The sequence below is a fragment of the Phoca vitulina genome, unplaced genomic scaffold (genome assembly GCF_004348235.1).
Source record: "Phoca vitulina isolate PV1807 unplaced genomic scaffold, GSC_HSeal_1.0 scaffold70, whole genome shotgun sequence".
NCBI classification, from domain to species: domain Eukaryota; kingdom Metazoa; phylum Chordata; class Mammalia; order Carnivora; family Phocidae; genus Phoca; species Phoca vitulina.
Window position 1 is genome coordinate 1,305,151 of NW_022589773.1, and position 14,850 is coordinate 1,320,000.

The following is a 14,850-nucleotide window of genomic DNA, read 5'->3' on the forward strand; positions in this document are numbered from 1 at the left end:
ATGTCAGTCCTACATCCTCACTAGTATCCTGCTACCTCCCTCTCACTCAGGTAAATGTTTGGCCCATTAGAGAGTTCCTGCAAGTGCTATAGGAAAGCAAAATCTCTTTCTGAGCCACCACATGGTATGTGTTTAGAGAAGATTAGGTCCTACTGGACTCTAAAAGCGAAGTACGATTCCCCAGCTTTCAGAACAAAATCTAATCTGTTCCTTAAACAGCCTGCTCCTTTACAAGAATACACTCTGTAAGCCTCTCCTCATTGTATTGGATTAGTAAATATGAAACTAAGAACCAAGTGGAACTGTGGAGAGGGAAGAGGGGAGAGAAAGATGACCAGGGACACCAATAGGAGGAAGACAAATTAAAGAAGGCAGAGTGGACTTGTCCCCCCCATCCCAGACCACCACAGCTGACCCTTTCACACACACTGCCCTGCTTGGCCATGGGGAAGGCTAAGAAGGAGAGATTAGAGCAGGTACAGGGCATCCTAATCCATAGTTGGGACCCACAGCAGGGTTACAGGAATGGGAAACCCCAGGTGGTGGGAGCTGGGATGGAGATTCCTGGGACCTTTAGGATGTGAGGGACATATATCACTGAATCCAACATATGTTATGAATATATATATATATATATATATATATATATATATTCAGTGGTGGTTAATTGACTATATGAGTCATCTAACAGAGTCTGTTTGACCCACAGGGAACTCAATACTCCCTCCATCACTTACTAGCTGTGAGACCTTGGGCAGATATCTATGAACCTGTTTCTCTCTCCAAAAAAGGGTAATATCTTCATAAGCCACAAGAAGCTATATCTATGAATATCATATATATATATATATATATATATATATATATATATGCTGGTACAGTACCCAACTCAAAAGGCAAAACCCCTCTGCTCACTCTTACAAAAATCAACAGATACCAACAAGGGCAAGTATATCCAGGAACAAGGATATAATGGGGGCTGTCAAATTTACCGGTGTTCAAAGAGCAGCTTTCAAACTATCCTGACCCTTCATCTGCCAAGAGCTTTTTTTTAATTGAAATGAAATTCACATAACATAAAATTAACCATTTTAAAGTGTACAATTGGTATTTAAGACATTCACAATGTCATAAGCACCACCTATATCAAGTTCCAAACATTTTCATGACCCGAGAAGAAAACTTTGTACCTATTAAGCAGTCTCTCCTGTTCCCCTTTCTACCAATAGTTTTATAGTGAGAGGTGGATTTTCTCCACAATGAGATTTTATGTAGTCACTGTTTGAGCCCACTGTTTGTCAAAGCTTCTCAAAGACACAGGAACTGAGTGGGAGCAGCTTTCTGGAAAGGTCTAAGGTAAATTTTCCCTTCTCCTGCCCTACCCAGTCCAGTGGGAACAGTGCCAAACTCTTAGAAACATACACACACACACACACACACACACACACACACCCTGGGCCAGTCATTTTCAAGTGGTCAACGACCATGAGAACAAGAATACATCTTGATTGCTCTGATAGGAACCTCTTTGGTCACCCACAGTGTGAGTCACTCCCCCAAATGGATCCAGACAGAGGTTGGCTCTTACCCGCTGCTTCTCTGGGTCCACATAACGAATGCCAAAATAGTCCTTCTCCAGCAAGCTGTAGTAGTTGCAGATGTGGTCAATAAGAAACTGCCCTTTGGTCTCCCTCTGCAAAAGAAGCACATTTAAGTTTCAGCCAGAGCTCATCTTGTACATTCATGTCTAAAATGTGCCCCATTCACCCCATAGGTCTGCATTTAGAGAAATGGATTAGCTCACTCCAGTCCCTGGAGCAGGGACTTCTAAACTCTTAACTACAATCCACAGTGAGAAATACATTTTTACCCTGTGAACCATTACACACACACACACACACACACACACAGCCAAAGGAACACTAAAAAGAGAGCCAAAAAGACACCAAACAACACCCTGCATAGATGCAGTGTACTCTAATATGTTCTACTTTATTCTGTTATGGGCCATTTAACTTTTTAAAGCTATTTATGATTCAGAACACTGATTTAACAACTCAATACCTAGTGGAGAACCACCATTCACAAACCACATATAATTCCACATACAGTGCACCTGAATGTTTGCCGTAATTGCTCCGCAGGTATTCATTCACTCAGTCTTCATAATGATCCTATGAGGAAGGTCCCCAATTTACATCTAAAGAAACAGAAGCACCGAGCCTCGGTGGCCTGCCCAAAGTCACACAAGCTGTATAGAGCAAGGTAGCATTTGACCCAGGCCACCTGGCTATAGAATCGGGGCTCCTACCACACTATTTTGTCTCCCCAGAGACTAGCAAGTGCACTGCAACTCAGCTAGAAGGCCCAATCTGGATGCTATGGGACTACAGTGAATGGGGTTAGACAGAACACCCTGCCCCCCACTGGGAAAGGTGGAAAACCTGCAGCTTTGGGCCTCAAAGCCAGGGCATCACGTCCTTAAGGGATGTGGAGATGGTGGGGGGGGGGGGGGGAATGACAGACTGGGATAGGCCCAGGTGACCTTAGGCAAACTCCCCAGCTGTTTCACATGGGTAAAATGAGTCGGTTAGATTATTTTTCCTTCTAAAATTCTGTGAGAGATTTGTCAGCCAAATCTGATTAAGATGAATACCATTACCACAAAACCCTGTTAATAGCAAGGACTCTTCCAAGCCTTCATCAAGATATTTGATAAGATTAATTTCTGCTTCAATCAAAGTTGCTGACAGACCCATGGAATATTTTAGGGGTAGAATGTGACCTATAAAAATAAATGAAGAAATTAGAGACACTAAGTGAGCCACTCCTCCAATCCACTAAAAATAATTTTGGAAGAGGAGTTTGATCTATGTTACATGATTATCTTTTCATTAGAAACTACTAACATCAGCTCAGACAGTTGATGAAAAAGCCACTCACTGGCCTGGGATGTACTGCACTGAATAAAGGATGGGGGCATATAAACACATATTGTGGTATGAAGCCCCGATTCTCCTGAAATCACATTGAGTTTAATTTTGAATAAACTTTGAGCCTTTACTTCCTTTACTGAAACCATCTAATGTAGCTCAAAAGGGACAAAGCATCAAAATGGAGTTTGTTTTCAGAGTTCTCTAATTGTTTTTAACCCTGGAAGCTCAAATGACGAGCTGTATCTGATGCCCACGATATAATCAATGGATTTAGTTCCTTTTACAGATTTACTCTCTAATGCATCCACAGTTAAGAGGCTGAAGAATCAAATCACTGAACATAACATGTGAGTCTGTCATTCTGTGACTGGATTGCCAAGCTCTCTGCATTAGGATTTACTACGTTGGACTGCCCCCACCATATGCGAGACACACAAGATATGTGGGTCAAAGCAATGCTTTGTAATGATGTGGGACTGAGCAGAACTTGATTGTGCCTGACAGCTAGCATTTTGCCCTGAAGATGTACTTAAAAGCACAACAAAGATTTTTTTAAAAATGATTAAACACATCAACCAATACATACAACTCTCGCATATTACATAAGACCCTTGAGAAAAGGAAACGCCACTGTAGACATTGTGTTGAGTGGAATACACAAGTGGGGATGAAACAGAAATCAGTATCTTCCACAAAAGCAGGTGAGGCCAGTTCCCATGCTTCCAGGCCACCAGGCCCCTGTTCCTAAAAGCTCTGCCCACAGACCAGCAATACCGCAGAGCAGTGGCCTCAGCCTCACCCAGGAGGGAGCTTGTTGCAAACACAGAATCTCGGGCACAGCTCCAGACCAACTGAACCTAATTTGCATTTCAGCAAGATATCCTGGTAATTCACATGTTCATTCATTTTGAGAAGCATGGGTCTAGGGGAATTTCCCCCATGTGTGAGAAGTGCAAACATTGTACCTGGTTGCAGACGTCATGGAGGGGGGGGGAAGCCCATTTTCCCCATGGAGAATTGTCTATGCCTCAACTCACAAAAATGAAAGTGTTTTCTAATCTCAGGAACAAAAATGGTCCCTGCGCCTAGGGGCTGCCAGCCAGCCTCATCATCTTGAGATGCTCTGTGTCACTGCTTCTTGCCAAGAAAGCCAGCTTACAGCCTCACGTTCTGCTCTGCCTAGAAATCTGGACCAAGTTCTTAAGGCATTTAACTTCCTATTATCACTTCTATGCATGAAGCCCAGTTCTTATGTTAAATAAAAGACCACCCGGGCCCAGGCCCAAGGGTCAGAAGAGCTCATTCAGGGTCAGGTATGTGAGGGGGTCCAGCCGCCAGTTCCACACACCTCATGCCAGGGGAGGGCCTTGGGGTGAACACTAGGTCTGTTCCCAACTCCCACTCCTGGAACTCTGTTGAACTGACTCAAATCCTCCACTTGCTTCCTCCTGAGCTTCCTGAGAGTAGAAGCCACTGTTCACCACCCTGCCTGGCACACTGGAAGTTATGGAGTGAATAAACGAGGAATTGCTTTTTCTCATGGAAAACCTGGGGTCTGGGAACAGACAGTGAGCCTTTGGAAGACACTAAAGTCCCAGGGGAGATGGAGATTCCACAAACATAGTGGAATTAGCCAACTTTCACGAAAATCCTTCAATGTCTATGTGGAGACATAGTTATCGAAGATTTCAAGTATAAGGACTTCAATTTTTAATGTCAAATTTTTTATTCTCCCACCAGACAACAGTTGTCCTTTCAATACTGACCAAATGGGGGAGGGAGATTCAAACAGTTAATATAAATTCTTTAGAGCTATTACCTAAGTCATGTTTTATCACAAAAGTAGCACATAAGAAAAACATTAGGACATAAGTGTGTGATCTGTGCCTCAAGAAAGTGCCTTAAGTATAGACTTTGGATGCTGTCTCTAAATGAGGTTATGCAGTAGGTCTCAGAAATGCACTGACAGCATTGAACAAAGAATGTGTTCACCACACATGTTTAAACGTATGTCCCAATACTATTGGTCCTCACCACCTAGAACACACTGTGGATTGATTTACAAATACTGTACTAAAATATCGTGAATACAATTTTTTCAACTGTAGTTTTTTTAATGTGTTAAAAATCTAAACCAATACTAGTCAAAATATGGTCTATAGACTGTGAGGGAATGTCAACTCTTTGTTACTGGTCTTCCATGAAACAAGTGTGGAAATTAAGAGTATTCTATTTTCACTGGGTGTGTTTTGGGAAGGGAGATTTGTTTTGTTTTTTTTAAACACATATTAGTCCAAAACAGATTGAGGGAACAAAATCTAGTACTGGTCTCTCACCATCAAGAGTTCGAGATGGTCAGATCTAAACCACCACCAGGTTCTGGGTGCTTTGGGGATTTCATTACTCTAGGAGCCTCAGCTATGTAAAGGGGACTGGGTCCTCTTGCAACCTTCTCTGCCCATTTTCTGATAATTACTGGTGTGTGTGTGTGTGCATGTGCGTGTGTGTGTGTATCCCTGAATTTCTTACAATAACCACATTCTCTCAGGGCCTTTTCCCATAGGTTGGAAAAGAACCTAATTTTTATAATCACAAACCAGCTTACTTTTCAAAAAACCTCTCTCTCCTCCCCACCCTAAAGTATGTACCGGAAAGAAAGAAGAGGCCACTATGTTAGAGTTCTGTTTCCAACACTTACTACTTGGCTGACCTTAAGCAAGTCATGAAATCTGATACTACATTTCTTCTAGTAAAAGAAATAATGGGGAGGGGGAGAAAGATGGCGGAAGAGTAGGAGACCTAAATTTCATCTGGTCCCAGGAATGCAGCTAGATAGGTATCAAACCATTCTGAACACCTACAAACTCAATAGGAGATCGAAGAAAAGAGTAGCAGCAACTCTCTGAAGAGAAAAGCGACCACTTTCTGGAAGGTCTCTTCTGATTTGTTTAGTACATATTTTTCTGGGGTCATTGTTACCCTGTTAGCATTTTGTTCTCTCATTCATCTGTTCTCCTCTGGACAAAATGACAAGACAGAAAAACTCACCTCAGAAAAATGAACAAGAGTCAGTACCGACTGCCAGGGACCTAATCAATATGGACATTAGTAAGATGTCAGAACTAGAGTTCAGAATGATGATTATAAAGATACTAGCTGGGCTTGAAAAAAGCATGGAAGATACTAGAGAAACACTTTCTGGAGAAATAAAAGAACTAAAATCAAAATAAAAAAGGCTATTAATGAAGTGCAATCAAAAATGGAGGCTCTAACTGCTAGGATAAATGAGGCAGAAGAGAGAATCAGTGAGATAGAAGACCAAATGATGGAAAATAAAGAAGCTGAGAAAAAGAGACAAACAACTACTGGATCATGAGGGCAGAATTCGAGAGATAAGTGATAACATAAGACAAAACAATATTAGAGTAATTGGGATCCCAGAAGAAGAAGAAAAAGAGAGGGGCAGAAGGTATATTGGGGCAAATTATAGCAGAGAACTTCCCTAATTTGGGGAAGGAAACAGGCATCAAAATCCAGGAGGCACAGAGAACACCCCTCAAAAATCAATAAAAATAGGTCAACACCCCGACATCTAATAGTAAAACTTACGAGTCTCAGGGACAAAGAGAAAATCCTGAAAGCAGCTCGGGACAAGAGGTCTGCAAACTACAATGGTAAAAATATTAGATTGGCAGCAGACCTATCCACAGAGACCTGGCAGGCCAGAAAGGACTGGCATGATATATTCAGAGCACTAAATGAGAAAAATATGCAGCCAAGAATACTATATCCAGCTAGGCTGTCATTGAAAATTGAAGGAGAGATAAAAAGCTTCCAGGACAAACAAAACCTAAAAGAATTTGCAAACACGAAACCAGCCCTACAAGAAATATTGAAAGGGGTCCTCTAAGCAAAGAGAGAGCTTAAAAGTAATATAGACCAGAAAGGAACACAGACAATATACAGTAACAGTCACCTTACAGGCAATACAAAGGCACTAAATTCATATCTTTCAATAGTTACCCTGAATGTAAATGGGCTAAATGCCCCAATTAAAAGACACAAGCTATCAGACTGGATAAAAAAACAAGACCCATCGATATGCTGTCTGCAAGAGACTCATTTTAGACCCAAAGACACCTCCAGATTTAAAGTGAGGGGGTGGAAAACCATTTACCATGCTAATGGACACCAAAAGAAAGCTGGGGTGGCAATCCTTATATCAGACAAATTAGATATTAAACCAAAGACTGTAATAAGAGATGAGGAAGGACACTATATCCTACTTAAAGGGTCTATCCAACAAGAAGATCTAACAATTGTAAATATCTATGCCCCTAACATGGGAGCAGCCAATTATATAAGGCAATTGATAACAAAAGCAAAGAAACACATTGACAACAATACAATAATAGTGGGGGACTTTAACACCCCCCTCACTGAAATGGACAGATCATCTAAGCAAAAGATCAACAAGGAAATAAAGACTTTAAATGACACACTGGACCAAATGGACTTCACAGATATATTCAGAACATTCCATCCCAAAGCAACAGAACACACATTCTTCTCTAGTGCCCATGGAACATTCTCCAGAATAGATCACATCCTAGGTCACAAATCAGGTCTCAACTGGTACCAAAAGACTGGGATCATTCCCTGCATATTTTCAGACCACAGTGCTTTGAAACTAGAACTCAGTCACAAAAGGAAAGTCAGAAAGAACTCAAATACATGGAGGCTAAAGAGCATCCTACTAAAGAATGAATGGGTCAACCAGGAAATTAAAGAAGAATTTAAAAAATTCATGGAAACAAATGAAAATGAAAACACAACTGTTCAAAATCTTTGGGATGCAGCAAAGGCAGTCCTAAGAGGAAAGTATATAGCAATACAAGCCTTTCTCAAGAAACAAGAAAGGTCTCAAATACACAACCTAACCCTACACCTAAAGGAGCTGGAGAAGGAACAGCAAATAAAGCCTAAACCCAGCAGGAGAAGAGAAATAATAAAGATCAGAGCAGAAATCAATGAAAGAGAAACCAAAAGAACAGTAGAACAGATCAACGAAACTAAGAGGTGGTTCTTTGAAAGAATTAATAAGATTGATAAATCCCTGGCCAGACTTATCAAAAAGAAAGGAGAAATGACCCAAATAAATAAAATCATGAAAGAGGAGAGATCACAACCAACACCAAAGGAATACAAACAATTTTAAGAACTTATTATGAGCAACTATATGCCAGCAAATTAGATAATCTGGAAGAAATGGATGCATTCCTAGAGATGTATCAACTACCAAACCTGAACCAGGAAGAAACAGAAAACCTGAACAGACCCATAATCAGCAAGGAAATTGAAGCAATAATAAAAAATCTCCCAACAAACAAGAGCCCAGGGCCAGATGGCTTCCCAGGGGAATTCTACCAAACATTTAAAGAATTAATACCTATTCTTCTGAAACTGTTCCCAAAAAATAGAAATGGAAGGAAAACTTCCAAACTCATTTTATGAGGCCAGCATTACCTTGATCCCAAAATCAGACAAAGAGATCCCATCAAAAAGGAGAATTGCAGACCAATATCCCTGATGAACATGGATGCAAAAATTCTCACCAAAATACTAGCCAAAAGGATCCAACAGTACATTGAAAGGATTATTCACCACGACTAAGTGGGATTTATCCCTCGGCTGCAAGGTTGGTTCAATATCCGCAAATCAATCAATGTGATACATTAATAAAAGAAAGAACAAAAACCATATGATCCTCTCAATAGATGCAGAAAAAGCATTTGACAAAGTAAAGCATCCTTTCTTGATTAAAACTCTTCAGAGTGTAGGGATAGAGGGTACATACCTCAATATCATAAAAGCCATCTATGAAAAACTCACAGTGAATATAATTCTCAGTGAGGAAAAACTGAAAGCTTTCCCCCTAAGGTCAGGAACATGGCAGGGATGTCCACTATCACCACTGCTATTCAACATAGTACTAGAAGTACTAGCCACAGCAATCAGACAACAAAAAGAAATAAAAGGCATCTGAATCTGCAAAGAAGAAGTCAAACTCTCACTCTTTGCAGATGATATGATATTTATGTGGAAAACCCAAAAGACTCCACCCCAAAACTGCTGGAACTCATACAGGAATTCAGTAAAGTGGCAGGATATAAAATCAATGCACAGAAATCAGTGGCATTCCTATACACCAACAATAAGACAGAAGAAATTAAGGAGCCAATCCCATTAACAATTGCACCCAAAACCATAAGATACCTAGGAATAAATCTAACCAAAGAGGCAAAGAATCTGTACTCAGAAAACTATAAAATACTCCTGAAAGAAATTGAGGAAGACACAAAGAAATGGAAAAACGTTCCATGCTCATGGATTGGAAGAACAAATATTGGGAAGATGTCAATGCTACCTAGAGGAATCTACACATTTAATGCAATCCCTATCAAAATACCATCCACTTTTATCAAAGAAATGGAAAAAATAATCCTAAAATTTGTATGGAACCAGAAAAGACCCCAAATAGCCAGAGGAATGTTGAAAAAGAAAAACAAAGCTGGTGGCATCACAATTCCGGACTTCAAGCTCTACTACAAACCTGTAATCATCAAGACAGTATGGTACTGGCACAAAAACAGACACCTAGATCAATGGAACAGAATAGAGAGCCCAGAAATGGACCCTCAACTCTATGGTCAACTCATCTTCGACAAAGCAGGAAAGAATGTCCAATGGAAAAAAAGACAGTCTCTTCAACAAATGGTGTTGGGAAAATTGGACAGCCACATGCAGAAGAATGAAACTGGACCATTTCCTTACACCACACACAAAAATAGACTCAAAATGGATGAAAGACCTAAATGGGAGACAGGACTCCATCAAAATCCTAAAGGAGAACACAGGCAGCAACCTCTTCGACCTCAGCTGCAGCAACTTCTTCCTAGAAACATCGCCAAAGGCAAGGGAAGCAAGGGCAAAAATGAACTATTGGGACTTCATCATGATAAAAAGCTTTTGCACAGCAAAGGAAACAGTCAACAAAACCAAAAGACAACCGACAGAATGGGAGAAGATATTTGCAAATGACATATCAGATAAAGGGCTAGTATCCAAATCTATGAAGAACTTACCATACTCAACACCCAAAGAACAAATAATCCAATCACGAAATGGGCAGAAGACATGAACAGACATTTCTGCAAAGAAGACATCCAAATGGCCAACAGACACATAAAGTGCTCAACATCACTCGGCATGAGGGAAATCCAAATCAAAACTTCAACAAGATACCACCTCACACCAGTCAGAATGGCTAAAATTAACAAGTCAGGAAACGACAGATGTTGGTGAGGATGCATAGAAAGGGGAACCCTCCTACACTGTTGGTGGGAATGCAAGCTGGCGCAGCCACTCTGGAAAACAGTATGGAGGGTCCTCAAAAAGTTGAAAATAGAGCTACCATATGACCCAGCAATTGCACTACTGGGTATTTACCCCAAAGATACAAATGTAGTGATCCGAAGGGGTACGTGCACCCTGATGTGTACAGCAGCAATGTCCACAATAGCCAAACTATGGAAAGAGCCAAGATGTGCATCAACAGATGAACAGATAAAGATGTGGTATATATATACAATGGAATATTATGCAGCCATAAAAAAAAAAAAAAAAAAAAAAAAACGAAATCTTGCCATTTGCAATGACGTGGATGGAACTAGATGGTATTATGCTAAGCGAAATAAGTCAATCAGAGAAAGACATGTATCATATGATCTCACTGATATGAGGAATTCTTAATCTCAGGAAACAAACTGAGGGTTGCTGGAGTGGTGGGGGGTGGGAGGGATGGGGTGGCTGGGTGATAGACATTGGGGAGGGTATGTGCTATGGTGAGCGCTGTGAATTGTGTAAGACTGATGAATCACAGACCTGTACCTCTGAAACAAATAATACATTATATGTTCACAAAAAAAAAAAAAAGATAGTAGGAAGGGAAAAATGAAGGGGGGAAATCGGAAGGGGAGACGAACCATGAGAGACTATGGACTCTGAGAAACAAACTGAGGGTTCTAGAGGGGAGGGGGGTGGGGGGATGGGTTAGCCTGGTGATGGGTATTAAAGAGGGCACATATTGAATGGAGCACTGTGTGTTAAATGCAAACATGAATCATGGAACATTACATCAAAAACTAATGATGTAAGGTATGGTGATTAACATAACATAATAAAATTAAATTAAAAAAAGAAAGAATGGTAACTTTCAGAATAATCTCTTGGGGTAGATTTGAGACTCATTCATGTAGTTATTAAACCTCTATTTTGCAAGACACTGGGACAGGGATTTGAAATAGTGTACAAAACATAATTTATAATCTCACAGATCTTAAAACTCTAGTTTATAATATGTGAAAGCATTTTGTATTCTGCAAAGCACATACCAGAGTAAGAGGTCATTACTGATAATATTAAGAATAATCTGAATCTTAAATCTTTGTATCCAATTTTATGGATCCTTTTAGATACAAAGAAGGTGAGGGGAACAGTATTTACCTCCCAGAACTGGCCTCTGGGGAAGAAAAAGTGAACAAAGAGACAAAGAACTCAATTCTGTTGCTCAACTCCTCTTACAACTAATTGTTGATGATGCATTTACTTCAACTCCCTAGTTCGACTGAAGTAAAAACAAAATATTTGTCCTTCAAGAGGAGCAAGTGAACTCAATTGGCTAAATCAGCCATGGCTTGTCTTCAGTGAAAAAGCATGGCAGATTTCAATCCCTAATTCCTAAACCTCAAAGGCAAGACATTTTACTACCTTTCAGATTCTGGTTAAGTGAGAAGGAGAAGAGTATCAATCCAAAACTACTTAATGTATTGCTACAAATCAAGATTTAGAGTTCAAATAGCTACCTTCAGGAATGAAAGTATAAACCTCATGATAATTACTACTCATTGAACACTTACCATACACCAAGAACTGGGTTACAAACGTTGTATTTAAAATCCTGACAACCTACTGAAGTGGCTAATATTCTCCCCACGTGTTATAGATTAAAAAAAAAAAATCAATCCAGAAATGTTAAGTTTGTTGGTAAGGATGTCAAACCCAGGGCCACCACCTATGCCCAAGATATTGTAGGAACTCAATTTGCCTATCTGCCACCATTCTCTATGGACACAGAAGCAACAATATAAGAATTTGGGAGCAGCATCCAGTGCCCCAGTTACTAGAACTTAGACACTGAGAGAAAGGGGCACTGGGTTATCTACACAACACGAGGCCTGGAAAAAGGCAGTTTATTATAAAATATAAACCACATTATAGATTTCATTGGTTAATTGCCCAGCATCCACACACCCCTTTGTCTTTTCTAATAGAACCCAGATTTTGTTCAGGTAGGCACACATGCATAGACACACGTAACATACATGCACACAAGTACATGCAAAGTCTGTGAGGCTCAGGGAACTATGACTCACCCCCACCTCCAGCGTGACTGGTGTAAGGGGAATCCCACCCTTCTTGTCTGATTGGTTCATGAAAGGACATATGTCCCGGTTTAGGCCAACGAGACATGAGGAGCAATTGGGGTTTCTTGAATAGCTCTTGTTGGCTCTCCTGAGAGAGCTTCCCAAAGAGACTTTCTCTTCCGCTCTGGATGTTATTATACAAAGGTGTGAGGCCTGGAACTGCTGCAGCCATGTTAAAAACCAGCCTGAGGATGAATCCAACACAGGGCGGAGCAAAAATATTCACAGGGAGATGGGTGTCTGTCTCCAGATCACCCAACATGATGCTCACTTTATGTGCGAACCTCCAGGTCTGCCAACAAAATACCTTGTTGTTTCAACTAGTACAAATTGGTTTTTCTGCTGACTGCACCCAAAATTTTCACTCAAGAAAGAAAGTGAATCAATAGGGCCAACGGGAAACACAATCACAGAAATTATCAACTAATGAACCAAGGAGCAGAGTCCATCTACCGTGTTCTATTTGACCAAAATAGTGTTTTTGTATCTTTAAATTGGGAGCCTGCTCAGAATATCTGAATGCTGGTTGCTCTTGAAAAGCTGGAGGGTCTGGAAGCTGGACCATGAAGGTCTGCTGAAGCTCAGGATCAGCTCTCCTTTCCATGCAGAGTGAACTTTGCAGTCTACCATACTCCCACCTACCCTGGGGTCTTCCACATCTTCCATTTCCCACAGTTCCCTGATCTCTGGAAAAATCTGAGTTTACAACCCTGATCGGAGGCAAATTAGAGGCTTTCAAAGTGTTCCTGGAGTTTTCCTTTAAAGTGCTTGGGAGCATCCTCACAGACAGAAGAAGTCCTCAGTGGACACAGCTTGAGCTGCTCCCTAAGGCTGTGTAGCCACTGACGTCCTAGTACCCTTTGGCGGGGAAGAAGGGTCCAACATAGACCAGAGACTTTAGGGAAGATCACTGGGATGAGGGGAGTAGATAACATCCACAAGAATCAGAAACACAGAGCGCCTGGGTGGCTCAGGTGATTGGGCATTTGCCTTTGGCTCAGGTGGTGACCCCAGGATTCTGGGATCAAATCCTGCATTGGGCTCCCTGCTCCATGGAGAGCCTGCTTCTCCCTCTGCCCCTCCACCCCCCGTCTTTCATGAATAAAGAAAATCTTAAAAAAAAAAAAAAAAAAAAAAGAATCAGAAACACAGACCCAAGACACCAGGAATAGTTCATTCTGGGGCAGGCACTATACCCCCCAGGAATCCTCTATGACAAACAGAAGTGGGACTACCAGACCTTGTTTTCTGGTAATTAAGGCTTTGAGACTTTTGTTCAAAGGGCCCTGTTGCTCAGCATCCTATGTTCACATGAGTTGCTCATGAAAGGGGCAGCCTGCACAGATACACATTTGGGGAAGAACGGAATTGTCAGTCTCTCCTGATTCTTCTACAGGGAAGGAAGAATCCAATTCCCATCTGGATACCTAGAAACTTCAAAGGGGCTTCTAGACAAATGTAAGGCCCTGAACGGCAAACTGAATGCTTGGTTTGCTACCAAGAGTAGGTCTTCTCCCTAGAAGTTGCATTTCTTTTGTGAATTAACATCCTCAATCCATTGATTTTCATAAGCAGATAAATAGAACAGTAATGAGAAACTGGTGAACTGAATAGTTCTGCTTCTAATGTGAAGGACAAGCATTAGTTAATTTAAGAAATATTGTGCCCTGGGGCGCCTGGGTGGATCAGTCAGTTGAGTGTCCGACTCTTGGTTTCGGCTCAGGTCATGGTCTTAGGGTGTGGGATGGAGCCCCACATTGGGCTCTGCACTCAGTGCAGAGTCTGCTTGTCCCTTTCCCTCTGCTTCTCCTCCCGCTCTCTCTCTCTCAAAATCTTAAAAAAATAGGGGGGTGGGAGGATGGGTTAGCCTGGTGATGGGTATTAAAGAGGGCACGTTCTGCATGGAACACTGGGTGTTATACGCAAACAATGAATCATGGAACATCAAAAACTAATGATGTAATGTATGGTGATTAACATAGCATAATAATAATAAAATAAATTAAAAATTAAAAATAAAAAAATAAAATCTTAAAAAATATATTGTGGCTTGATTGAACCTTTTTATAAGCTCTACTTATATCTCTGCTAAAAAAACTTCAAGCATATCTGCATAAATATGTATATTTTGTTATGGTAGACACCATAGATTTAACCAAAACCAAGCATTTCTTTAGAAAGAAATTCACTTTTATAATTGGATTTTAAATATCAAGTATTACTTTGTTAATTATTCCTTCCCATTGCAGACAGTAACTGGTATTTGATATTTGGCTGGGACATTCATTCAGAAAATGGCATTATCCCAAGACAATGAGGAAAGAAGTAATATTAAAGCTGTTTAAACAGGGAGAAATGTAAAGAAAGAC

The 14,850-nt window shown here is 40.7% G+C and overlaps 1 protein-coding gene across 3 annotated transcripts in view; it reads right to left on the bottom strand.

Moving 5' to 3' along the window:
• The window catches only part of FRMD3 (FERM domain containing 3), a 293,007-nt gene that overhangs the window by 146,177 nt on the left and 131,980 nt on the right, over positions 1-14,850 (bottom strand). For 2 of the 3 annotated variants that reach the window (XM_032392982.1, XM_032392981.1), the window contains exon 2: positions 1,589-1,693. In XM_032392982.1, the coding sequence (XP_032248873.1) occupies positions 1,589-1,693 (105 nt within the window). Of the gene's footprint in view, positions 1-1,588; positions 1,694-14,850 lie in introns of those variants that run through there. The other variant, XM_032392984.1, reaches the window with a different exon arrangement.